Below are 25,286 nucleotides of genomic sequence, written 5' to 3' on the forward strand. Positions count from 1 at the left end.
CGGGGAGCGGCCTCCGAGGGGAAGGTGGGCGCTGGGCCAGGAGGCCGGCCTCGCGAGGGCGTGCGGGTCCGGCGCGGTGGGAGCACCCCGGAACCCCGGCTGGGCTCCCGAGGGCCGGGCAGGGCATGGAACCACCGCCGCGCTCGCATCCCCGGGCACCGCGAGGGTCAGTGGAGCTGCCGGGTCAGGCGTGTTAACCCACGGCCGCGCGGTGCTCTGGCTCAGAGATGAAGACCGGTCCGGGGCCTCGAGCGGGGCCTTCCCCTTCGTGCAGCTCCCCCGGCATGGAAACCCCACCCGCGTCCCCTCCCGGCCTCCTCCGGCTCGTCGCTGCCGGCCGCCCGGGCACCGCCCGCGAGAAGAAGCGGGTCCCTCCCCGCCGCGGCTCGCTGCATCACGCTGTAGTTGATAATAGTGCTTAAGACTACAGAGCTCCTAGCCCCCCCAGCCCCACTGGCGTTAAGACCTCTCTGTGCCTCGGTTCCGCGTCTGTAAGACGGGTGTAATAACGGTTCCTACGTGATGGGGTTCTTGTAGGATTTCATGAGTTGGTGAATGTAAAGCACTCAGCAGAGTGCCTGCGGCTTAATCGCTTGGCTGCTCTTCTCAGGCCTTAAGACAGGTCTCGCACACAGCGGTGGAGACTAAGTGTGTGTTGCTTCAATGAGTGAATGAAGGTTGAACGGGGTTTGAACAGAGAATTGTGAGAAGCATTAGGCCTAGGGTGGGGCTGTGTGGGTGATAAGGAGGCTTTCATTCTGGAGGTGAGCAGGGTTGGGAATGGAACAGAGGGTGTATGAGAGGGCTGCTATAACAAAATACCGCAACCTGGTGGGGGCCTTGAACAGTAGACGTTTATTTTCTCACAGTTCTGGGAACTAGAAGTCCAAGATCAAGGTGTCAGCAAGATAGTAATCTATACTATCTTGGTATAGATTTGTAGCATTTAGAACAGGAGGATACCTTAGAGATTATCTGACCCAATGGACCCCTCCACTTTCACAGATGAAAAAACTGAGGCCCAGAGTCTCCATCCATCCCGAAACCATGTATTGAGCACCTACTGTGTCCAAGGCACTCTTCTAGGTACCAGAGATACGCTGATCAACAAGACAGAAGATTATTTTACCTTGTGACAAAGTGAGTTAGCTGCAAAGATATGAGAGCCCCGTGCTTCTTGTATCACAACACAGCGCCTGTGTTGCACGTGTTCATCCTCATGTGTGCTGTGCTTTACTTTGGTGCTTATCTCTGGGGTCACCTGGACAGTCAGGTATAGGTAGTAGACTGAAGAAGGCTACTGACTTATTCCAAGGAAGGCCTTTGAGCTATTGCATGTAACTTGGAGTAGTGGTTAAGCATGTGGACTTTGGAGTCAGATTCCCTGGGTTTAAATCCCAATTCTGGGTCTTATTGATTACCTATTACTTATTAGCTGTGTTTGTCCTCTGTAACTCTGGTCAGGTTATCTATTGCTGTGTGACAAACTATCCCAAAACTTGGTGACTTAAAAACTTTTATTTTACCTCACGGTTTTGTGGGGCAGGAATTCAGGCAGGGCTGTGCTGGGTGGTTCTTCAGCTCCACATGGTATGGACTGGGGGTGGTGATCAGCTGGAGGGGCTGGTTTGGAGCATTCACTGTGGCTTTGCTCCCATATCTGGTACCTGGGAGGGAATGGCTGGAAGGCTGGGCTCAGCTGAGCCCTGCTCCTGCCCCATGTGCTCTCTCCAGCTGGGTGTCTTACAGTCCTGCTGTTGATGCAGGCCTTCCAGAGCCAGTGTCCAAAACATGGAAGGTGGAAGCTGTCTGCTTGTGGGGCTTGGGCCCAGAAATGGGCACAGCTTTACACCCTTCCTTTTACCTGTTCTGTTGATTAAGGTAGAGGCTGTTCAGATTCAAGGAGAGGAGACCTAGATCTCACCTCCCCTTGGGAAGAGGGTCAGAGAAGTTGTGGACCTCTTTTATCCACCAAATGCCTCATCGTCCTCATCTGTATCTATTTTACAGTTATTCTGAGGATTAAATGAGTTAATATGTGTAAAGAGCTTCAAATACTGCCTGGCATAGAGGAAACATTTGATAAATATTTGTTGTTGTTATTATTGTTACTAGGTACATGATACATTATTATTCATAGCTGTTATTCATAGGACACATAAGAAATACAAGATGCAAATTCTTTTTCTGGAGTTTTTTATAATCTTATTGGGGAGGCACAGGATTGACATCATGAAGCAATTAGAGAACTATACTAAGTAATATAGAATCGTTACAATTTTTATAGTCAGAGTAAACTGTGGAATGGTTCATAACTTTGCATGTCACTTCTCTATAGCTGGAGAATGTCTAATATAGATTCAGAATATTTGCTGTATTTTAACATTTAAGTCTTTGGAGGAAGGTTCTATGTTGTGTTTTTAATGTTCTTTTTCTCATGGGCATAAGAGCATGGGCTTCAGCGTTTAGGAACCAGGAGGTGAGATGATGGGAGGTGAGATTTGGAGATTCTGAGTTGAAGGGTCATACAGTTGGAGATGTTCAGCAGAAAGTTGGACATTTGGAACTGGTGGCTGAAGCTAGAGTTTCAAATTTAGGAATTGTCTGCTTAGAACAGGTGAAAGCTACAATAGATGTGATGGTGACGGGAAAGAGAAGGGGGCCCAGGTGCTGAATCTTAAGGGACATTAACGTGTGGGGGGCTCACAGGGGAAGAAGTGCAGCCTGGAGATGGGACAGATCAGGGACATAGAGAACCGGGAGCCTTCTGGGCAGGAGGAGTTCCACAGTGGAGGTGGGCAGGCTGCACCACCACCTGTTGTGGGAGAGCTTGGGGGGAAGGGACTGAGGGCAGGCCACTGTGGGGAGTCTTTCAGCACAGTGAGAAGGGCAGCAGGTTGTAAGGTGGAAAAAGGACTGGTGAGAAAGTAAAGTAAGATGTGTAGATTGCTCTTTCAAACGTGTGAGGGGGGGCCTGTGATGACTAGATATACCCGGGGGAAAGGTTTGTTGTCCTGTTTTGTTTTGCTTTTTTCAACATGGGGCCATCTTGGTGTGTTTATAGGGACTGGTGAGCCAGTGGAGGACAGAGTGGAGCACTGAAAGGGGTGATGAAGCAGAGTCCTGGGGGGGAGGAGAAGGGAAGTTAGCTTTGGAAGGAGAAGGCGCACTTTATCCTTTGAGGTGAAGGGATTGAGGGGGGTGAGGGGGAAATTTGGAATCACAAAAAGAATTTAAAGGCACTCAGGCTATAGTAAGTTATTCATGGAATCAACCTTAGTGAAGTCAGGGTCACAGTCATTTTTATGGAAGAGGGAGACAGACATGGTGGGAATGAAGAGAATGGAAAGGATTCAGAAGCACTACTGTAGGGAATGTAGACGGAGTTGAAAAGAAACAAATAGAAAACGTTACTAACCATCATTAAGCAGCAGCAGAGATCAGCTAGCGTGCATTTTAGTGGTTGAGTATCTGCGGTGTGCCAGGTGAAGGTGGATAAGATGGTACCTTCAGAACTCATGGCAGAGTTGGAGACACAGGTGATAGGACATAATGACAGGTTATCTTACTGAAGTATTTATGCGGTAAGATCGCACAGATGTGACCCCAAAGTCAGACTTGAGGAGGGAACGGTGGGGAAGAAGAAACGTGGCCGGAAAGACTTCAGGAACAGATGACAGCTCAGCCAAACCCTGTTCAGAGAGTGGGCGTTACCTGGAAGGTGGGAGAGTCATTTGTAAATAAAGTACTCCCAGGACAGGAAGTATCAGAACCAGAGACTTTTGAGGAGAGAGCAAGGCAGAGGTCTGCAATCCACCTGCTTCAGAATCACCTGGATGCGTACACTGCAGATGCCTCGGCCCCAGGGCTCTGCATTTTAACTGGCTCTCTACGTGTTCCTTCTAGATAACATGAGTTGAATATTTAATACATGCCAGGGGCTATTTTAAATGTTCACGTGGGTTCTCACAATTATCTCAATAACTGTGAGATAGGATGGGGAAAGTAGGACACAGAGAAGTCATTTGCCCAGTCATATAGCTAGTGAGTAGTGGGCTAGGGGTCCAAAACTGGCCAGGAACACAGCTTGTTTGGGGAGCTGCAGGTAGTTTATTTTGGAGGGCACACCTGGGATTAATAGGAAGTAAGCCTAACAATGATAATAATAATAACAATAATAGAAGTAGAGAGCATGTTAAAAAGATTTTGCCTTCATGGTTTAGTGACTTTTTCAGTAATGCTTATGTATTGAGAATGAAAGCAAATAAAGCAGGTAATGGCTTTTTAGTTTTTACTACCAAACTGCCATTTTAACTTCCACAGTCTCCTCTCAGTCTGACTCCATCTCTCCCCACTTTTCCTCTTCCAAAAATCATCTCTTACTAGACTGAGCTCCTCATCGTCAGAGCCCGTGTCTTAACTCATGAAGTTTCTAGCTCAGACTGTTTGGCTTCACTGTCATGTACTTTTGTGTGTGTTTCCTCCCCTAGAATGTAAGCTTCAGGAGGGTGGGGACCTGGGGTGTTTTGCTTACCGTTGTAGCCCTTGAGCCTGGCACAGAGGAGTCAGTAAGTAGATGTTGAGTGATGAAACTTTTTGTATCCATATAATGGCTTCCGTCTCATTCAGAGTCAAAGTCAAGGTTCTTAAAAGGCCCTGCAAGGCTCTACGGGGTCTGGCCCTCTGCTTGTCCTTCCCCTTCCTGCCTCTCCCCTCCCCCGGGTGTCAGGTCCTCCCTCTCCCTTGGCTTCAGCTGCCTACTTAGCTCCGGCTCAGACTTCATGATTGCCAGTGTTTCTGTTCCAGGACCCCCGGCTCATTCCCGTTCTTTCCTCAGGTCTCTGCTAAAGTAGCGCCTTGTCAGAGAGGCTGGAGGGACGAATGGATGGAGGTGCTGCTTTGCGGTACCTCTCTTATTGCCATCTTATGGTGTGTGTTCATTTATTTTGGCTTGTGTCTTATCTCCCCAAACAGGCTTGTAATTTTCCTCAACTTCTAATTCAATGCCCCGTATACACCTGCTCAATAAGTATTGATTTCACCTTATCCAGTTGGCCATTTCCCAACCTCATAAGTGTTTATATATGTGTATTTTTTCATTGAAGTAATCTAAGTAGAAATGAGAGACGTGCATGTAGTATTAGCATGGTCATATTCTAGGTTTGCACTGCCAAATATGGTGACTATTTAAGTATAAATTACATTACACATTCAGTTCCTCGGTCGTACTCACCACATTTCCAGTGTTCAGCGGCCATGTGTGGCTCACGGCTGCTGTATTGAGCAGTGCAGATAAGGAACACGTCGATCATTGCTGATGGTTCTGTTGGACAGCATTGGTCTAGATGCTTCAGAAACTATGTTTTTCGCTCATTTTTTTAAACTGTTGTGACAGGGAATCATGACAGTAAAGCACAGATCAGCCACTGGGTTTGGGTGCCATTTGATTTCTGGTGATGGCGTCAGGAATCACAACTTATCCATGTCCTTTGTCCTAGGTCTCCTGGATGGTGGAGCATGGACCCAGTTGCTACTCACAGCTGCCATCTCCTCCAGCAGCTGCACGAGCAGCGTATTCAAGGCCTGCTTTGTGACTGTATGTTGGTGGTGAAAGGAGTCTGCTTTAAAGCACATAAGAATGTTCTAGCAGCTTTCAGCCAGTACTTTAGGTACATATTTTAGACTTTGTTCTTCCAGTCGTACAGAGAGAAAGCTCTTCTAGAATAGAACTATTTTGACTAAATTTTTTTTCTCCTTGGATTTCACTCTCCTTATCTTTTGTAGCACATTGTGGGTTTTTTGCTTTTGTATTGAATATTTAGAGTAACCTGAGAGGGAAAGAGCCTTTGAACTAAAATTTATTTGGGGCACTTGAAACTATTTTGTCACTTTGTCTTTGATTTTAATAGTTCCAATTAATGTCTGTCTTCTGTATACATTTCTTATCCTTTCAGGATAAAAAGATTGAGGAATAGAATTTCTGGTAAGAACATTTCTGTGATAAGAAATCAGAGAGCATTCTATACGCTATTTTTTTTTAATTAGAACATTTTAGTTTTTCTCATTTGACTATTCTAAGAAAACAGGTTTGAACTCAGTTTACTTACCCCTGTAATCATTTTTGCCTCAGTGAAAGATTTACTTATAAATAATAATATCAAGCAATAGTATTTCATTTATTTTTAACATTAGATTAAGTATTCTACATACATTTTCTGATTAACTAGATTTATCTCTCTTTAAGCACTAAAGCTTCTTTTTCAGTACCTTTTTTCCCCTAAAATTCATACTATTTTACTGCTCTAGTAAACAACATATGGAACAGGATTTACTCATTCCTTGATAATCCCGAATCATCAAATTAAATCCCAGCTGTCATATATGCTACAAGTTGTATTATAGTGGATTGGCTCACTGAGGTAGGCAGCACTTTTTGCCCGTGTGCAAAATGGTCCCCTACTTGGGCTTTGCCTCTTCTGTTTTCATAGAAAAGTTAGGTTTAGATGTTGTGATACATTGGCTATTTTGAGTTTTCCCCACTCTACTTCTGATATGTACTTTCCTTAAGTACATATTAGAACAGAACTGAAGGCTGTTTGGGGGATGCAGGTGATTGTATTTGATAAAACGTCTTTAACAAACTTGCAAGACCATTTACCTGACTCAACTTGGTAGTTTTACATGCGACAAATTCATTCACCTGTGAACTTGACTTGTGCCCAGAACAAAGTGCCTGGGCTTTATGGTGCCTTTTCCCCCCGTTAACTTATAGGGCTCTCTCACTGCTGGTTTATGGACCATTGGGTTGCTGAGAAACATCTGACAGCCAGATAAATTACCGCTTAAAAAATGAGTATCTATCAAGTACCTAGAGTAGTCAGACTCCTAGAGACAGAAAGCAGAATGGTAGTTTCCAGGGGCTGAGGGGATGGGGATAATGGGAGTTATTGTTTCACGGGTATAGAGTTTCTGTTTGGGATGTTGAAAAGGTGCTGGAAATGGTTAGTAGTGATGGTTGTACAACAATGTGAATGTACTTAATGCCACTGAATTTATCATATGAACCATACTCAAGTGTTTGATATTATGTGTATTTTGCCACAATTAACAAATTGAAATTTTAAAAGATGAGTGTATATCTAGGGTTGGTTTATTATAGCTATTTTTATTTTCAGATGTTTTTAAGACAGATATGGAAATATTTTTGTATGTGTTTTATGGTCTGAGATATGTACTTTGTCAGACTAAACACAAAATATTGAAAAATGTGTGTTCTTTAGTTTTCTATACTCTGCAATTAGTAATACATTTGGATAATTACATTTTGAAAAAAAGAACAATGAGTATATTTCAACATTTTATGTTGAAATTTCCTTGGAAGTTTGGATATTCAACACACTAATTCAGTGCATCCGAATTGCTTTATTGGATGGCTTGCCAAAGCCTTTTAAAGGATTAAAGCATACTTAATTTTAAAATCTTGGCATTTATAGAAGGATAGTAATTTTGAATATTAACATGAATATTATTTATTAAAAAAAGCTATCAGAATGTATGAACTGTTAACACTGTAAGCAGATATCCTTTCTTTTATCAGGAGCCTCTTTCAGAATTCTTCAGGTCAGAAGAATGATGTTTTTCACTTGGATATTAAAAATGTAAGCGGCATCGGGCAGATCCTGGACTTCATGTACACATCGCATCTGGATCTTAACCAGGACAATATACAAGTCATGCTGGACACGGCACAGTGTTTGCAAGTTCAGAATGTTCTGAATCTGTGTCACACATTCTTAAAGTCAGCCGGTGTAGACCAGCCGCCCGGCCTGTCTTGTCACAGTACATTCTCCCTGCAAAGTGCTTTGACTCCTGACGCTAATTGTGTTATCAGTGAAAACTACGCCCCTCATTTGCTGCAGGAGTGCTCAGCAGGTGTTCAGCAGAGTAGAGTTGTGGATGAATCACATTCACATGCCCCACCCTCAGTTGGTCTTCATACTTCCACAGCTGAAACCTCAAAACAAGCCCCTGATACATTAGATGGCAGCTGCACAGAACTGCCTTTCAAACAGCCAAACTATTACTACAAGCTCAGAAACTTGTACAGTAAGCAGTACTATAAACAAGCCACCTGTCCCAGTCATGAGAGAATAATCGAGCAGCCTTTCACTTTCAGCACATCCTCAGACCTTCATGCCGCGGAACACCAGCCCTGTGCTGTTGGTCCCGCCGAGTGTGTCCTGGAGTCCTCCGAGCACTTGCCTTCCAACTTCCTGGCCCAGCCTTTGAGTGAACCTACCCCAGACCCTGAGCCAGACAACGCAAGCCAACAACCTACCAGACAGATGAGGCTCAAGAAGGCCATTCACCTTAAGAAGCTAAATTTCCTAAAGTCACAGAAATCTGCAGAGCAGACATCTGAACCCAAATCAGATGACAGGTTAACCAAGAGGATAGAATCTGCCAGTGAACATAGTATAGAGAAAGTTAACAGCCAAAGTGCTGAAGAAAAAGAAAGTGAAGAACTCATCAGTTCTGAGAATTTTAATTGCATGAATGAGATGGAGAGGTCCGAAGACACTGCGGCCCTGGAAGACCAATCCCAGACACTTCAATCTCAGAGACAGTATGCGTGTGAATTGTGTGGAAAACCTTTTAAACATCCCAGCAATTTGGAGCTTCACAAACGGTCTCATACAGGTACACTGATTCGGTCCCCGCAGGCAAAAGGAAAGGAAATAATGCAGACGATCAGACACCACTGCCTGCTCCTGTTTTTGTAAGAAGTTTTGCTGTTGCTTGATGACGTCATTGATATTTACCCAAAAAAATCAAAGAGTGTTAGCTATTTTTTATTTTATATTTTTGGTGATGCCTTTTAAAGAATAATCTTCAGTTCTGTAAATGCTTTCATAGAGCCAGTTTAAAAGGATGGTACACTTTTCATTTTAATTTTAATTGCGGTTGTATATGGGAAACTTTCCATCTCTAAAGTATGGCAAATTATTTTGATGCACTCAGATTTTCAAATTAATTCTAAAACAGATAAGCAATATTTAGTTCTCTCTTTAGAATTAGATTGGTTATTTTTTAAAAGCATAATGTAGGTTAATTCAGACTGAAGTAATTTAGTTTGAGTAATCCTGAAAGCTTTGGAAGGTCATTTGAATATCAGATTTAAAAAATTGTGATTTGGGAGGCAGGAGGCAAACTTTTTAATAAGGATCAGCTTTAACCATTTGATATTTTCAAATGAAAATCCTTCCATCTGAACATTGGATTTTCAAAGTTTTGTTACCTTAATTCATACCTTAGTTCATGTAATTCATACCTCCCCTTTCCAAAATGTTTATTTTTTTCCAAAAGCTTTAAAAAGAAGTGTTATACAGTATATATACATTATGTAATATAATACATATATATTACTTTCCTTCTTGCATTTAAGCATGATGACTCTAGTACACATTACAAATTAATGGCAATTATCTTAGAGGCATGAGAAGGAATATGTTATAGGATGCTTCTAAAGTAACTGCTTTTCAAGGTGCTTGTGTAATTGTGACCATTGATGTGATGTTCTGTTATCACTTTTGATTCCCTGTTTGCTTAGGTGTTTACTACCTCATTGCACTGTTGAGACTGAATTAATATTTATGAAAGCCCTTTATAAATTTTGGTGTATTTGAATATAAAATACTATCATTATTATTGCTCCATATGAAGGCAGTATCATTGACTCAGTTTTGCCCTGTAAAAACTTAATTTAGGTCATTCTGTAATTTTCTGGAGCCTAATGATCAATATAATTTTTATTTGAGAAACTTACCTATTTAGCTTTAAAGGAAACAAGAATTGTTTATTCTGCAAGAACATCTTTGGATAATAGTAGTCATACAGTTATATGGCACAGCTGCTTCCTGGGACATAAATATATTGAGAAGGGCAGCAGTTCTCAAAGTATGATCTGGGGAGCCCTTTCAGGGGGTCATTGAGGCCAAAACTCTTTGTATCATAATGTAGGATGCTCCTTGCCTTTTCCTTCTCCTTCTCCCACAAGTGTACAGTGGAGTCGGCTAAAGGCTGCAGGATCTGTGATGAGGCCTTCACTCTGGTGGCCAGTGAAAAATGTCTAGTCGTGTGTTTCAAAAACCACTCCGTTTTGATTTCTGATATGGTCTGTACTGCCAAATACAGCCCATATGGACAAGAGCTCTTTAGGGTCCTCAGCTGTTAAGAGCGTAAAGGGGTCCTGAGAACACAAAGTGTGAGAACCACTGGAGTAGGGTTGTTAACCCTGGTCACTTGAGAGTCTTAGGAACTAGTGATCTCTTTTTTTCAGACTCTCATATCTCATAGGGCGGACTTTAACGTAACATCTATTATCCCCATAACTTCAGACATAAATGTAGTCCAAAATACAGCATCTACATGATTATAATTACAGTTGACCCTTGAACAACGCAGGGCTGAGGGGCGCTGACCCTCTGAGCAGTCGAAAATCCTAGTATAACTTATAGTTGGTCCTCCAAGTACTGGTTCTGCCACATCTGCAGACTCAGCCAACTTCCATCATGTAGTACTGTAATATTTACTATTGAAAAAACCCATGTATGAGTGGACCTGTATAGTTAAAACCCTGTTGTTCAAGGGTCAACTGTACTTGGGGTCAAAAGCTCCCCCCTTATCCTTGAGGAAGCCATTAAACAGTTTTTAGGAAAAGATCAAAATAAAAGTACCTTAGCAGAAGCCCATAAAGCTGGCACACCCCAGCAATACAGTAGGAAGGGAAACATTTGTGTTATTTTTTTAAAAGGCTCTTAATGAAAGCACTTGATTTGAGGGGAGTGGGAAAAATGGAAGGTTCTTGGTCTTCACAGTCTGTTTATTAGGGTTCTAGAGGTGTTAAAGGCAGTACCTGAAGTATGTTTTTAAACAGATCATTTTCTAGAGACTGTCTTCAGAACTGCTGTGGTTTACTTGTAGTAGAGTCCATTCTCTCCATCTATTCTGTACCAAAGTATAATTATTCAGAGTTGCTGAAATCAGAGGGGGCCAAGCAGTCAGCAGGGGAACATGTCTCATAATGGAATCTTCTTTTCCCCTGTCAGCATATTTCAACCAAAGCTGAAAGGCAGTGGGGAGGGGATTTTTCCCATCACACTTTCAGGAGATCCCACTCTGCTTTGGGCTTTCCCAGGTTCATACCTCGTGTGGTGTGAATGAGTCACCCTGGTTCTGTTAGGAATCGGTGGTCATTGCAGGAGTCAGGCTGAGGACGGGGGACCAGGGTCATGCTGTTCAGCCAGAAAACTCACATTTGATTTTCAACTGAAGGGAAAGTCTGTGTCCAAAGCCTAAATATGGTTTGAATGCAGATAAATACGTTTGATTTCAACACAGGTGTAAATTTGGAGAACAATTTAATTTTTTAGAGAAAAGTAAATATTGATTTCACTTTTATCATCTCTGCCTATCATCTAAGGGCGAGAGAGATGATGAGGATGAGGATAGAGGCTCCCCATTTTCATACTCTGATGATGAAGTATGTAATGCTGTGGTTTGAAAGGTGGGACAAAGGAGACACTTTAAACATTTTAAACAGAAAACTACCCTGCAGATGTTACTCATGGTTTTACAAGTTGTTGTTTTGTTTTGTTTTGTTTTAGGTGAGAAACCTTTTGAATGTAACATTTGTGGGAAACATTTCTCTCAGGTGGGAATACTTTTATTTATTGTTGATAATTGGAAACCTGAAACCCAGTGTTTATTTTTATTACAGATAAGACATACTTTTTGACTTGGGAGAGAAGCCTCTGATGATATCTGTAACTTAAAAGACTTGAAACTAAATCAAGAAAAAATAATTTTCAAGAAAAGAAATTTCTAGTTCATTGGGCGGAAAATACCATTTTTTATAAGTGTGTGAACTCTCACAATACCTTTTTCCCCCGTTAAGGATGGGTCCATTTCTAGTATATTTCTTTTCTTCCCCGAGTGATGTAAAGCATGTTGAGCACCACTTGGGGGCTGCAGATTGTGCTGGGCTGGATCCAAGACAAATGTCCTTATTCCTACTGAGACGCTAGATGTTAGGATGCTGGAGAAAAGACCAAACACATTCCATTCCCTGCTTTCACTACCATTACACATGTATTCTCTCACTCAGCCGGCATGTGTTGTGTCCTCCTATGGGCTCTGTACTGATCTGGGCACTAGACGTAGAGAAACCTAGAGATTGAATGTTCTAGAGAAAATTTTGAACATGATAGAATGGCTGTAGGATCCTGCTTTTCCTTCTGAAATGGAAGGTAACTCTTCCCCTACCACGTGCCGGGCATTGGCATTCCAGAAGCTTCTCGCAGGAGCCCAGTGCACAGTCCTGCAGAGGAAGCAGTCACCCCACAACTGTTTTACATACGCGTGCTAATCCTGGAGCAACAGCATGTGCAAATGCTGTCTTACTGGGGAAGGACCTTGGGGCTGGGCCTCAATGGAGGACTCGAGCCCTTGAGTCTGGAGAGGGTGGCCCCGCGGAGCACGGGAACGGCAGGAGCGCGGCCCCTGCTTTTGTCACATCCCCCACGGAGCCGCCTCTTCCAGTTTACCCTTCATCAGTCTCCCACACACCCAGACCTGCCATCTAATTACTTCTCACTCTTCCTACTGGCTGCAAGCCGTGATTCACCTCATCCTAACGTGTTCCTGTGTATTACTGGTCCAGGCAGGGTCCGTGCACCCACTGAGTGTTCAGTAAGCTCCTGCTGAACTGAGTGGAGGGGTCGTTGCTCTACCTGCCTCTCTAGTTGAGGCCTGTGCTTCTTCCTACCAGCCTCACCTGGGGGTCGGAGCTTGGCCTCTAGAGCCAGACAGTATGGATTTGGATCCAGCCTCTGGTTTACTGCTCTGACCTTGGACAAACTACCTAACCATTTGGCACTCAGCTTTCTTACCTATAGAGCAAGAGTGTGAGACCCCTGACCCCCATAGTGTGTGAGGAGTCAGTGAGTTCATAAGATGATTAGCATCACACCTGGCTCATAGTGAGTCCTCAGGACACGTCACTAGTCCCTCTCCTGTTGCCATCACCTCCCTTCTCTCCTCTCTCTGTCCTCTCTGCTCTTGTAGACCAGTCTTCCTAAGGTGCACTTTCTCCACCCCACATCCCACCATTTTAACCTTTCTAGTTTTGGTGTAGTGGGAAAGCGTAAAACCTGGATTAATGACCATTAATAATTAGCAATCTCTACTCTGGGCCTCATTTTTCTAATTCTTAAAAATAGGGATAATACCACCTCATGGGACTATTAGAATTAAATGAAAAAATGGACATGAAAGTCCTTTATACGTTTACATTGTGATAACAATTTAGGTTCTGTCCTTTTCTTGCTTGGAACCCTTCCTTGACCTAACCAAATAAAGTGTACCCAGACATTCAATCATCGAGTCTGCCTTTGGCCTTCTCTCCTGGCGTTAATGCCGGGGCTCACCCTCAGAGATTCTGACTCTGTTGGTTGGGGCTGGGGCTTGAGTGTTGGTACTTTTTAATACAGTGGTTTGGATGGCAGCCCTGTCCACTGCTTCAGACCTTGTCCTACACTTTCCTTCTGGAGTCCCACCAAGGGCGGCCCTGTCTGATAGACGCTACAGAAATCCTCCTCTTCTGTGTTGGTGTCTGTATGTTTATCAGATTTTTATGACTGTAAAGTTATATATAGTTATAGTTTACAGATGTATATTGCTGTTTTATTTCATAATGAAATAATGAAATTTTTGTGAATAAGCTCTGCCATGTGCTAGGGCACAAAAACAAGTAAGGCTTCAAGGAGATTTGTGTTTAGAGGAAGAAACAGTTGTATAAACTGATAAAGCACAGTGAAACGCTGCAAGTGCCGTGACACTTGTATAGGCAACAGTATGAAGAGGAGAGTAGTCATTTCTACCTGAAAGCTGGCGGGGGGCGGGGTGGGCACTGAAGACAGGGAGTCATTGATCAGCCTGGAGTCTCTGGCATTCCAGGTGGAGAGAGCAGTGGTGGTGTTTACACACGGATACTCAGTAACCTGTCCTTCATTTCCCATGCGAACTGGAATACGTGTGGTTACAATGGACTGGAAATATTTTCCTTTCTGGAAGATTTAGAAAACAGACCTACCAATAAGAATTAATCTTTTATGCTGTGTAGTATTTCGTAGTGTTAGTCTTTTTTTAAAAAAAGGTCAGCCACAACCTTAATAATGAGTCAGCAAGCAGTTTGAGACCTCAGCTTTAAAAAGCTGTGATAAGCCTAGATTGTGACAACAAACAATGCACGTATTAATATAATTCTGGACACTGTACGGGCCTGGATCTCAGCAAGAGTCACGCAGTACTTCAGAGTATGAATGAGGCTCCATTTGGAGCCACGTGTCTCCCGTGTGGAGAACCTGGGCCATTTGATGCATCCAGGGGAGAAAACTAAGATGGTGACAGGTCTGGAGTGCCTGTCACATGAGAAGCAGGAAAAGGGAAACAGTGTATTTAGCTGTCTTTGGGGGAGAGGAATGGAGACAAAGCATTGTCTCTCCAAGGAGGCAGAATAGAAACACTGAGCAGCTGCTGCAGAAGGACAGGTTCTGAGAGGCTCGGTGCCCTCCCAGCAGCTCCTGTGTTGTGTCCAGGGCATGACTGATGGGATACAGCATCCCGTGGGAGGCTGCTTAGACACATTCCAGGGCACTGATGTGGCCCGATGCCAGGGGTGGCAAAGTTTCATCCCATCCATGGTGAAAATGCAAAAAATAAGAATATTTTAATGACCTTTTTAAAAATTTTTAAATTTTCAACTCTGAGGCGATATTTCCCACATTTTCAGTGTTAAATGTCCTTTTATCAATGTAATGATCATTGTTCTTTAGGTGATATCTGTATGTTAATCTCCACATTTTTTTTGTTTTGTTTCAGAGTCTTAAAACTTCTAAACTAGATTACTTTTAAGATCTGAGTTCTCTTTCTCTAAAGTTTTGCGATTCTCTATTTTTTATATAAACCATCAGCAGCCACTAGAAGAGTACTCTGACAGAGAGTCTCTGCTTGGTTTGATCATGTTTAAATACTGAGGTTCAGGTACCTATTAGAAGGAGTTTATTTTTTAAATTGCTCAACAAATCAGGTGTTAACTTCTTTTCTACAACAGAGTTTTTCACTTCAAAATTCTGACAGCTCCATCCTAATTTAAAATGGTATCCACTTAGAAAGGGTGGAACTTCCTTTTGTGCTAATATTTTTCAGCCCAACAGCAGCACAAGCTTTTGAGTCCACAGACAAAGCTGAATCAGAATATTCCATCCCAGCTATAGGGGCTGAGGCTGCTTCCCTCCCAGAGCCTCTGTTTATTTCCTGTAATGTGTGAATTATACTTTATGAGGACATTGTGACGACTCACTGAAACACTATTTGCAACTGCTTAGCAAAGTGTTCCATTCATAGTAAACTCTTAATAAATGAGGGCTACTAGTATTAGCACTTACTGGAGTTTTCATGGATCCAACTATAGATGATTTCTAAGATGTGTAACTAGTAATAAAGCATAGCAAAGTTTACCAAAAATAAAGACTCTTGACTAAAGGGCAAATAATCTGGGCCCCACTGTGCTGTGTAATTTGGTATAAATTATCTGAATGCATTATTGGATTTTTTTGCCTGAATCTTTCCATTATTTAATCTACTTTTATACCATTTATCAGACTAATTTGTGCTCCTTTATTTGGGGGAATGATAATTACTTTCATTAGACATGTCCAGTATTAAATAGCTAAGGAAACATCTTAAAGTTTGTTTTACTGTACTATAATATTTACTGTACTATAATATTAAGTGGAAGATTATTCAGTTTGAAAACAAGTAATTGTTTACTTGTTTACTTTGAAAACAAGTAATTGTTATGCTATATTTAAAAAAGAAAGATGCAGCATTGCTAAGAATCAAATCATAATGCATTGCAATCATAATACATAGTTTACAAAATAGCTTAAAACAAGAGGGATCTAATTTAACTGTTGAGCAGATGGTGCTATTCAAATTGTTATTTAAATGACAAGCTTTTCTGAAATTTGGAAATGACTGATTTAAAGCCGTCAGTGGTGCATTATCTCAACTCCAGTGAACTGGTTCCTGGATGGCAAAGTGACTGCTTGTCATACTGAGAATTCAGCACAAGCTGGTTTATTCACAGAAACTTGCACGCCCTCATGTAAGACAAGAGTTTAAACTCAGACAAACTAATATTAATTTCTGGCCTACCATGAGCAACTAATTTATTTATCTGAATCTCAGTTTTATACCTAGAAAACAGAGATAATAATACCAATTTCTAAGAGTAATTTAGTTATACTGTACTTGTAAAGGCCTGAGTAGACCAAATATCTATTGCTGTTGACATTTGCTGTTTTATTACTGTTATTAATAGTCATTCAGTTAAAAGCTGGGTATTTCCCAGTGTTTTGCCAAATTCTTTCTCTTTGGTTATCCAAAATAAACAAGTTTTTTTCTAAGCTATATTTATCATATTCTGAAATGTAGTATCTAACTTAGTGTTTCCCAGAGTCTGATAGACATAAAGAATCTTCTATGTTATATAACATAAAAGCTACAGACAACATTCTTTATACCTGTCCACAGGTTCAGAACCACCTTCAAACCTATAACCATGAACTATCTTTGCATTTTGTTTAAAATATACATAGCAAATTTGCAAATTTACATTGCCAAGTTTATGAGTTGGGTATTACTGTTCATTCTCTTTTTTTGGCTAATTTTGTGCATAAGGCCTGCAACATTATTACCCTTGGATATAGTCATCCTATTCAGTGTTTTTTGTAACAAAACACTATAAAAAATTAAGTTGGGAAATCACAGATTGAGAGTATTAAATTACAACAATGGAAGATTGTGTTTCCAAATCCTAATTTGAAACATTTGCCAGTAGCTTTTGTAATATCTGAGGCATTTGCAGGTTTAATTTCACTGTACTTTAGGCAATTTAATATTGATTTCCTATTGATAAGTACATGGAAATCTATTTTGTGATCTCCATTTAAATCAGTTATTCTTCGTAAAGCCCCGCTAGTTTCAGAGATTAGAAATGTTAAAGGCCTGCAGCTGAAGGACTATTGTGAATCTCCTGATTCGCTTTTTTGCACAAAGGTGAAAATGACCAACCTGTCAGGCAGAACAACTGTACTGCCAAGAAGAAATACTTTTTGGAAATGTCTTTCTTTATAAACAAAAGCTGTTTTTCAGGAAGAAACAATGAATACTGAAATAACCAAGTACAAGTGCTACCTTTTTTTCAAATGATGTTGCATATAGGTGGTCCAGGTTTTAAAAAAATATGAAATAAAATACGTCAAGAGCTGTTTACAACACAAGCTTAGCGAACCCTAAAGCAGCCTCCACAGTGTGTCGGGCCCATTTTAGAGGGGTGCAACATCGTGCACACCTGAGGTGGACGGACCAGGGGCTGGCGTGGAGCAGAGCTGAGAGGCTCCCCTGTTCAGCTCACTGCTGGGCGGGGCTGCTGCTGACTCAGAACCAGGCCGGGCCTTGATCTCCTTGCATGTGGCTGCTTCTGAGTCGTGCATCCGGCGTCTTCGTTTGGAAGTTGGACTGGAACCTGGCTAAATCTGCCAGTTTCCCTTTTGAATTTATGTGCTCTTAAAATATTTTTTTCACTATTGGCATGTTTTTTCTTTTCCTTTTTTACAGGCGGGTAACTTGCAGACTCACTTACGTCGGCATTCTGGGGAGAAACCATACATCTGCGAGATCTGCGGGAAGAGGTCAGTGCTGGGCTTGTTCATTCGCACGTCAGGAGCAGTCTCGGCATCTCTGAGCCACGTAGGGGCTCACTGTCACTCAGGAACACAGTAAAGCCAAAGCCTCTGGATTTTCTTGTGACACACATGAGAATAGCAAAAAGAAATGGAAATGTTAATTAAAGGAAAGAGAATCTAGGACACAAGTCTTAGGAAATGGGATTTTACATGAAACAAAATTATCTTATGCTAAAATTTCCATTCATTCCAAAAATGTCTGTTAAAATAGATGACTGGCCCCCACGGAGGTGCCTGTCTGGTAGGGGTAATGAGACTTGTAGCCTGAATGCCTGGAATCAGGAGAGGAGGTGGTAGGAGGCACCCCAGCTGCGCACCCAGACCTGTGAAGGGCCGAGAGTTCAGCCACAGGAAGGCCTGGCAAGCCTGAGGGCTGGGGAGGCCTTGGACTTGGAAAGTGAGACTTGACTTGGTGACAGTCTCCCGCTGGAGGTGGAGAGCAGTGTGAGGAGATGGTCCCTCCTCTGGGCACACCGACCTGCAGCGTGGACTCCCCGCCCCTCACTGGGGGTGTTTGTCGGGAGTCCACATACTCTGTGATCTATTGGTTGGTCATTCTAGGACAGCAGGCAACAACCAGGACAATACTAGTCACACAGTGTTTTCTTCATTCGTTTAACCAGTCATTCATTCAGCATTTATTAGTCACCTACTGTGTGCTAAATGCTGTGTTGGGAACATACAAATTCTCGGCCCCTGATAAGTTTGTACTCAGGAGTTGGGGGCGGGGTGGGATGGGCATAGGACAGCTATAGTACAGTCCTGTGCTGGGATGGGACAGCACTCTTGATTCGGTTCCAGGAAGACAGTTGTCTTTGCAGATGGTAGAAAACAAAGAAGTAAAAGCTACCTAGCCTGACATGTCTCCCTTTCTGCCATAGCTGCCTGAACACTGAAGGCCAGGTTTAGTGCCCAGGTCACGTGTACTGCCTGTTTGAGGCGCCTCTTAGCATAAGCCCCCTGCTGCTTCGCTTGGGGTTCCTGTTTTGCAGGGTGTTTTAAATGTGAGCCTTCTGAGCTCCATGCATTTAAAATCATGTCTCTATGCAACACCTTCCCCCAAATGCAACCTCTTATCCTGCTATCGAGTGTGGTGGGAAGGAAAGAGCATAGAGCTTCATACTGGGGGTTGGGTTGGAATTACTCCCCAACTTAGTGATCACCTCTGAGGAAGAAAGGTTAGTGAAAGTAGATAAGAAAAAATGTTTTAGAAACAAAACACTTGAATCATTTTCTCCTTTCCTTTAAAAAGAGAAAAAAAGTAAACTTTTTTTTTTTTTTAAACCCCTCAAATGAAATCAGGCCACTCCTCATCACATTCCGAAGTAACAGAGGGAGCAGCCCATCTCCTCCCTCAACAACTTGCAATTAGGAAGATCTGCAGTGACGTAGAAAGGCTCTTAATTGAATTTCCAAATTGCATTACAGGTTTGCAGCCTCTGGTGATGTCCAGCGTCACATCATTATTCACTCAGGAGAAAAACCACACTTGTGTGACATCTGTGGTCGAGGTATAGCTGAGGGTTTCCCTTTTCTTCCTTGAAGATTTCTGATTAAAATGTTCTCAGTCCTTCAATTTAACCCCTGTTGTGGTCTCTCTAGGGTTCAGTAATTTCAGTAATTTGAAGGAGCACAAAAAGACACACACGGCTGATAAAGTCTTCACCTGTGATGAGTGTGGAAAGTCTTTTAACATGCAGAGGAAGTTGGTAAAGCACAGAGTTCGGCACACGGGTGAGCGGCCTTACAGCTGCTCTGCCTGTGGTAAGTTCCCGCCCGCCGCAGACCCGCGGTCACCTGGTCATCCCTGTGGGGAGGGCACCGGGGTCTGTGCCCACTCCGTCCTGGGCTGTTAGGGGTCTCAGATAAGTCGTCCCTTTTTTCATGGGTAAAACGGAAGTGATGCTGTTTCTTGACCACCTTGGTCCTCTGATTCATCTGCATTTGTGTAGCAGACATTTACTGAGTGTCTTCAAGGTATCAGGAACTGTCCTGGGTGCTCCAGTTACACAGATGACTGATACTGAGTCCCAGGTGCCCTGTGCTCCTGGTCTGGGCCCGTGGAGGGTTGGCAGTTGGGAAAGCGGGGGAGAGCGTGGGGTGCAGCAGCAGGGGCTAGAGCACGGTGGCCTGCTGGGGCCTTGGGGGCACACGGTGGGCTCAAGAGGGAGGGCTTCTGGAGATCATATTGTGTATCATGAAGCAAAGGTCATTTCTACGGTATTTGATGCCTCAGGAAAGTCATCAGGAAGGAAAGGGAAGGCTGGCAGCTCTCAATTTCCAGGCACATCACTGCACAGATGAGGAAACTGGGATTGCAAGTTAGGTCGCCTGGTACCTGTGATAACAGAGTGTTGAAACCTCTGAAGAACTGGGAGGGCCTGTATGCACGTGTGGTGCAGGTGTGCACATGTCCACACATGTGCCCCCGACAATGGGGATTGAACTGCGGGCAGATGAGTGACTAACCAGTTTTACGATTACCTGTTTAGAACAAATAGGAAAAATGCTCAGAGTCAGGCTGTGGGGAGCCTGGAATTGGGGCATCCTCGGAGTGGCTTGTTCTAGTTGTGGTTGGTATCTAAATTAGGGCAGGACGCGTGGGATGTAACCAAAGGGAGGCAGCTTTGTTTGTATCTCCCACTTACACTGTGTACAGATCTCCTGGACACCAATGTCGGCAGCTCCATTACTATTAAAGGATAAAATTGCATCACTTTAAATCACAATTGCAGTCTCAAATCACTAGTTTAAAATGTCAGTTCTAAATTATTATTACAGCTGTGAACTTGATTTCAGGTTCACTGTTCTCTTCCTTCCCCAGCCAGGCCTGCTGCTGGCTAAGACCCTGTAGAGAAAGCAATGCAGCAGGACCCTCTCTTCCCCCCACTTCGTTTCCACCCCTTCAGCCACTCACTGACCATGGTTTCTGACCCTAACAAGGTCAGCTTTCAGGGAAAGGGGGAGAGAGAAAGGGAGCAGGAATGGTCTTACATGACAGGTTCAAAGCTTTATAACACCTTTATTGAGGTAAATCCCGTGCTATAAAATCTAGCCATTTAAAGTGAACGATTCAGCGGTTTGGGTGTATTCAGTGTTGTGCTACCCTCACCACCATCAATCTTAGAACCTTTTCCTCACCCTAAAAAAGAAACCCCACACCCATTAGCAGTCACTCCCCCATCCCCTCCCCCCAGCCCGAGGTAACCCTTAATCTACTCTCGGTCCCTATAGATTTGCCTGTTGCAGGCATTTCATATAAATGGAATCATGTAATACGTGGTCTTTTGTAACTGACTTCATTTCACTTAGCAAATCTGCTCTGAGCATTCATGTACAAGTTTATGTGTGGATGTATGTTTTCATTTTCTTGGATTCAAAAGACAGTTTCCGTTTTAAGGTGGCTTCCCATTCTGAGCTTTGCTGAGTTTAAAGCTTGGTCCTCTCTCTGCCTCTTCCTTCCCTCCCCCCCCCCCCCGTCCCTGTCCCTCTCTCTCCAGCATTTCATGCTTCTTCTAAAGACAGCCTTCCCTTCCACTCTGTTCTCCTTCCCCAGCACTCAGCTGTACTTTTCCAAGATGGAAAGGTGCATCTTCTTTCAGCCGGACTTTTTCCTTTAGCGCTTGGTTTTGTAAAAGCAGTTTCCTCCGAGGAGACTTTCTCTGTTGGTGCCCCGTCGCCTCTCTAGGCAGTCCTCTTAGGCTCCAGGCTGGCTCACTTCCCATCTGGGGACATACTCACATTCCATGCTCTGGGGGATTGCAGGCCCACACCTGGAGGCAAGTGCTGCCCCACTGTGACCTCCCGATGGACACACGTCGAGGCTGGCTGCCCTGTCTTGACTTGAGGGCAGAGGGGAGACACCTCCCATATCCCCTCTCTCGCTGGGAACTCTACTGTGGCTGAAGTTTATACACATTAAGGACCCTGAAAATAGTTAACACCTTTTGCCAACTAATTCCACTACTGAGAATTTATCCTAAGGAAACAATGAAAAGAAAGATGTTAGTTGAACCTCAGGTATAGTAGCAAATAGTTGGAAGCAGCCCAGATAGCCCACTGTTGCTTGACCAGGGCTGGATAGCTGAGAATTCAAATATAATGACATAGGAATACGTGAAAAGTTCTAAAATATGTGTCCATGTAAATTGTGTAGTTTGTTTCAGTCCTTGGTAAATGTGTTATGACTTCTATAAGGTTATTTATTGGTTTTTCTCTTCCGATCTTCTGACTCTCATGACGGGACTAGATCCCCTACCTCTAGCTTATACCCAGAGAAAGGAGATAGGACCTGGAGAAGGATGTGTAAAATTATGTTAAGAGCTGAATACATAAGTACCTTCAGAAAAGATGCTTCTAAACTATAGATTGGCTGTGTTAGATTTATGAAAATCTGAACAAAACTCATGCGGTTTCCCAGTGTGGGCGTTCGGGGCAGGCGCTCAGGCCCACCCAGCGGGCGCTCCTGTGCAGGGAGACAGGGCTCCAGATCCCTCGCACGAGACGCCCAGACCAAGGCTGCAGGTTGGAGGGGCTACAGCCGGAGAAGAGTGGAAGAGTCTGGAATCAGAGTGAGCAGGTGACAGCAGGGCTCAGCTGAGTTCACGTGAAAGCAGAGTCCTTTGGGGTTTAGCAGGGGTGGAGGGGACTCCTTCCAGAATGTTCTCCTCTGAAAAGATCCCTTTTTCTTCTTCCAGGAAAATGTTTTGGAGGATCCGGCGACCTCCGCAGGCACGTCCGCACTCACACAGGGGAGAAGCCGTACACGTGTGACATCTGCAGCAAGTGCTTCACCCGCTCTGCCGTGCTGCGGCGGCACAAGAAGATGCACTGCAGGGCCGATGACCAGGGGCAGGACGCTCTGGAGGAGCTCACGCAGGCCATCGAGACCTCGGACCTGGAGAAATCTCAGAGCTCGGATTCTTTTTCTCAGGACGTGTCCTTGACTTTGATGCCCGTGTCTGTTAAAATCCCCGTCCACCCAGTGGAAGAAGACTCAGTGGCAGAATTTGACGGCCACTGTAAGTTCCGGTCCCTGGTTCAGTCTCACGGAGCGAGTGAGCAGGAGAAGCTCAGCTTGGGTCCCCTCAAGCTCGCCAAGCCTCATGTGCCGCAGGCGCAGCACCAGGCCTACAGCTACTCAGACGTGGAGGCCTCGGCTGGCACGGAGCCGCTGCAAGCCGACGGTATGGCCGCGATCCGCTCGTCCCTGGCTGCCCTGGACCACCACTGTGCCGACCCTCTGGGCAGCCGCGCGTCCGCCCCTGCGTACAGGAACTCGGAGGGACAGTTCTTCTCCAGCATGACCCTGTGGGGGCTGGCGATGAAGACGCTGCAGAATGAAAGCGAGCTGGACCAGTGAGGTCCTCTGTCAGCAGCTCAGCATCGGAGGCGGCTCTAGCCCGAGAGGCTAGACTCTGTCCCTCCCGATAGGGGATGGTCGTCGGAAGTGCCTTGAGCTCAGCGTGTGGGAAGAAAGGCCTCCTGGCACATCATGGAAGTGGACGAGGGACTGAACAAGCCTTGCGCCCCAGAAGGCTTCAGAGACCGTCTCCCAGACGTGGTGTGAACTGCGTGTAACTACTGTACATTTTGGTCGTGGTAAAGGGAAAATATATGTATATAATAATACAGATATTATTTTTGCATTTTTACATGATTGAAATTTGTAGCATTTTGTATTTTTATTTACAAAAAGATTTTATTTGTATAGGAAACTCATACTATAATTTAATTTGAATAAATAAAAGTTGCCTTTCTGTATAATATTGTGTTTCCACAAATATTTTTATTAACCCAGAGACCATAGTGGTATGAAAAGAGACATCAACGAGGGCTCTCGTTGTGCCAGGTTCAGTTCTTGTGCCGTCTTGGACAGTGGGCTTTGGGAGCCCTCAGAACAGAGCCTGAGTCCTGGCTGCCACTTCCTGGTCAGGTCATGGGCAAGCTCCTCAACCTCCCAGATTCTTCTCTGGGTTCGCTTTTCTGCAGCGTGAGATGAATAACTTTCAGCATTCTTACAAGGCTCAAATGATCTCGTCCACTTGAAAATACCTGCTCAGGGTCTGGTTGCTGACAGAGCTTCTAAACGCGTCCAGTCTCTCAGCCGCCCAGCAGACCTGCCGGCCTCTGCGGGACAATGAGTCGCGTCTGTAGCGCTGTCGCGGGAAGGTCAAAGTGAGAGCAAGTGCATTGAAAGTGCAGTTACCGGTGTGGGCCGCGGAAGTCACTGGCCTATAGAACTGCTTGCACAAAGGACTAGGATGCTTGAGGGTGCCTCCAAATACCGTCGTCATCAGCTCTGGCCAGGAAATAAAATACAACAGATGAGAGAAACACAGGTAGGTGAGGATTTTCATGGAAAACCCGTGGTTGCACAATAGGATGTCAGCTCTGAAGTCAGATTCAGGTTCAGCTCCTGATGTTCCCAACCGTTAAGGGCGCCGCAGTCCAACAAGGCTGCCCTGAAGATGGAAGAGCCTGAGATCGCGGGGGGTTGCAACCTGCACGAGGACATGCAGCTGGTAAAGCTGAGGCCCACGGTCTCCTTGGGGCCGCGCCTGGCTCTGAACTTGATGCCTGGTAGTCGCACATGGAAAGTCATCGCCCTCTGCCTTCCCACTTGTCCTCTTTCTCATCCCCGCCACCTCTTTCCAGCTCCTCCCTCTAGTACTCCAGCCCCAGCAGCCCTGCATCCCCAGCAGGACCTGGAGCCCATTGGTCAGCTCATCTTCTCACTGCCCCTCACCCCTCGTGTCCCTGTCTACCTCTTTCCCAGGCTGCACCCCATGGGCCAACGTGCTGTGATCCACCCGCCAGCCTCTTTATCAAGCTTCCCTCGTAAAGCCTTGCCCTCTGCCCCTGCACGTGGGGAGCTGAGTCAGGCTGGTGAGAAGCAGCCATCCTCTGGTTTCTACCACAACTCATTCCTGGTGAGCCCGGGGTCCGTGTGGCCTCCTTCCTCATTGATCGAGGCCCTGTGCCGTCCTGGACAACTCCTTCTCAGTCTTCGCGGTGTTCTCCAACCTCCCCGCTCTATCCTCCCGCCCATGAGCTTGCTTCCTGTTTCTCTGAGGACTTAGAAGCAAATAGGAAGGCCTCCTCAACCTCCCCCCACACCTACCAAATCACTGTGCCTGTAGATTGTACCCTCACCTAACTGCTGCCTCCCCCCACCCCGCCTCTCTATACCCTGGCAGCCAGCTTTGTTTTTCTCATTAGAACTTTCCACTTTCTAACCTACTATAGATTTCTCTTGTTTCCCCACCAGGAAGTAAGCACCTGAGATTTTTGTCTCTTGTTCTCTGCTCTATCCCCAGTGCCCGGACAGTGCCTGGCATTTAATAGATGCTCAGTAAATAATTGTCAAAGGAATGTTCTTGGAATTCCTTTTAGTCACAATATTGGCCTGCCTGG

The 25,286-nt window shown here is 44.4% G+C and overlaps 1 protein-coding gene across 2 annotated transcripts; it reads left to right on the forward strand.

The window, feature by feature from the left end:
• The first annotated feature begins 466 nt into the window (after window positions 1-466).
• On the forward strand, window positions 467-23,636 carry ZBTB49 (zinc finger and BTB domain containing 49). Of its 2 annotated transcripts, XM_082462518.1 has the most exons (8): window positions 467-4,929; window positions 5,499-5,669; window positions 7,598-8,700; window positions 11,667-11,713; window positions 17,743-17,816; window positions 19,299-19,381; window positions 19,473-19,634; window positions 22,568-23,636. In XM_082462518.1, exons 1-8 carry the CDS (start codon window positions 4,886-4,888, stop codon window positions 23,230-23,232), a joined length of 2,349 nt encoding a protein of 782 aa, XP_082318644.1. In that variant the 5' UTR covers window positions 467-4,885; the 3' UTR covers window positions 23,233-23,636. The 2 variants fall into 2 exon arrangements, with proteins under 2 accessions (XP_082318644.1, XP_082318645.1); XM_082462519.1 differs by lacking the exons at window positions 11,667-11,713; window positions 19,299-19,381 and having other exon boundaries at window positions 7,598-8,779.
• Window positions 23,637-25,286: the final 1,650 nt, after the last annotated feature.

This window comes from Balaenoptera physalus (assembly GCF_965194825.1).
Source record: "Balaenoptera physalus genome assembly, chromosome: 5".
Taxonomy (NCBI): domain Eukaryota; kingdom Metazoa; phylum Chordata; class Mammalia; order Artiodactyla; family Balaenopteridae; genus Balaenoptera; species Balaenoptera physalus.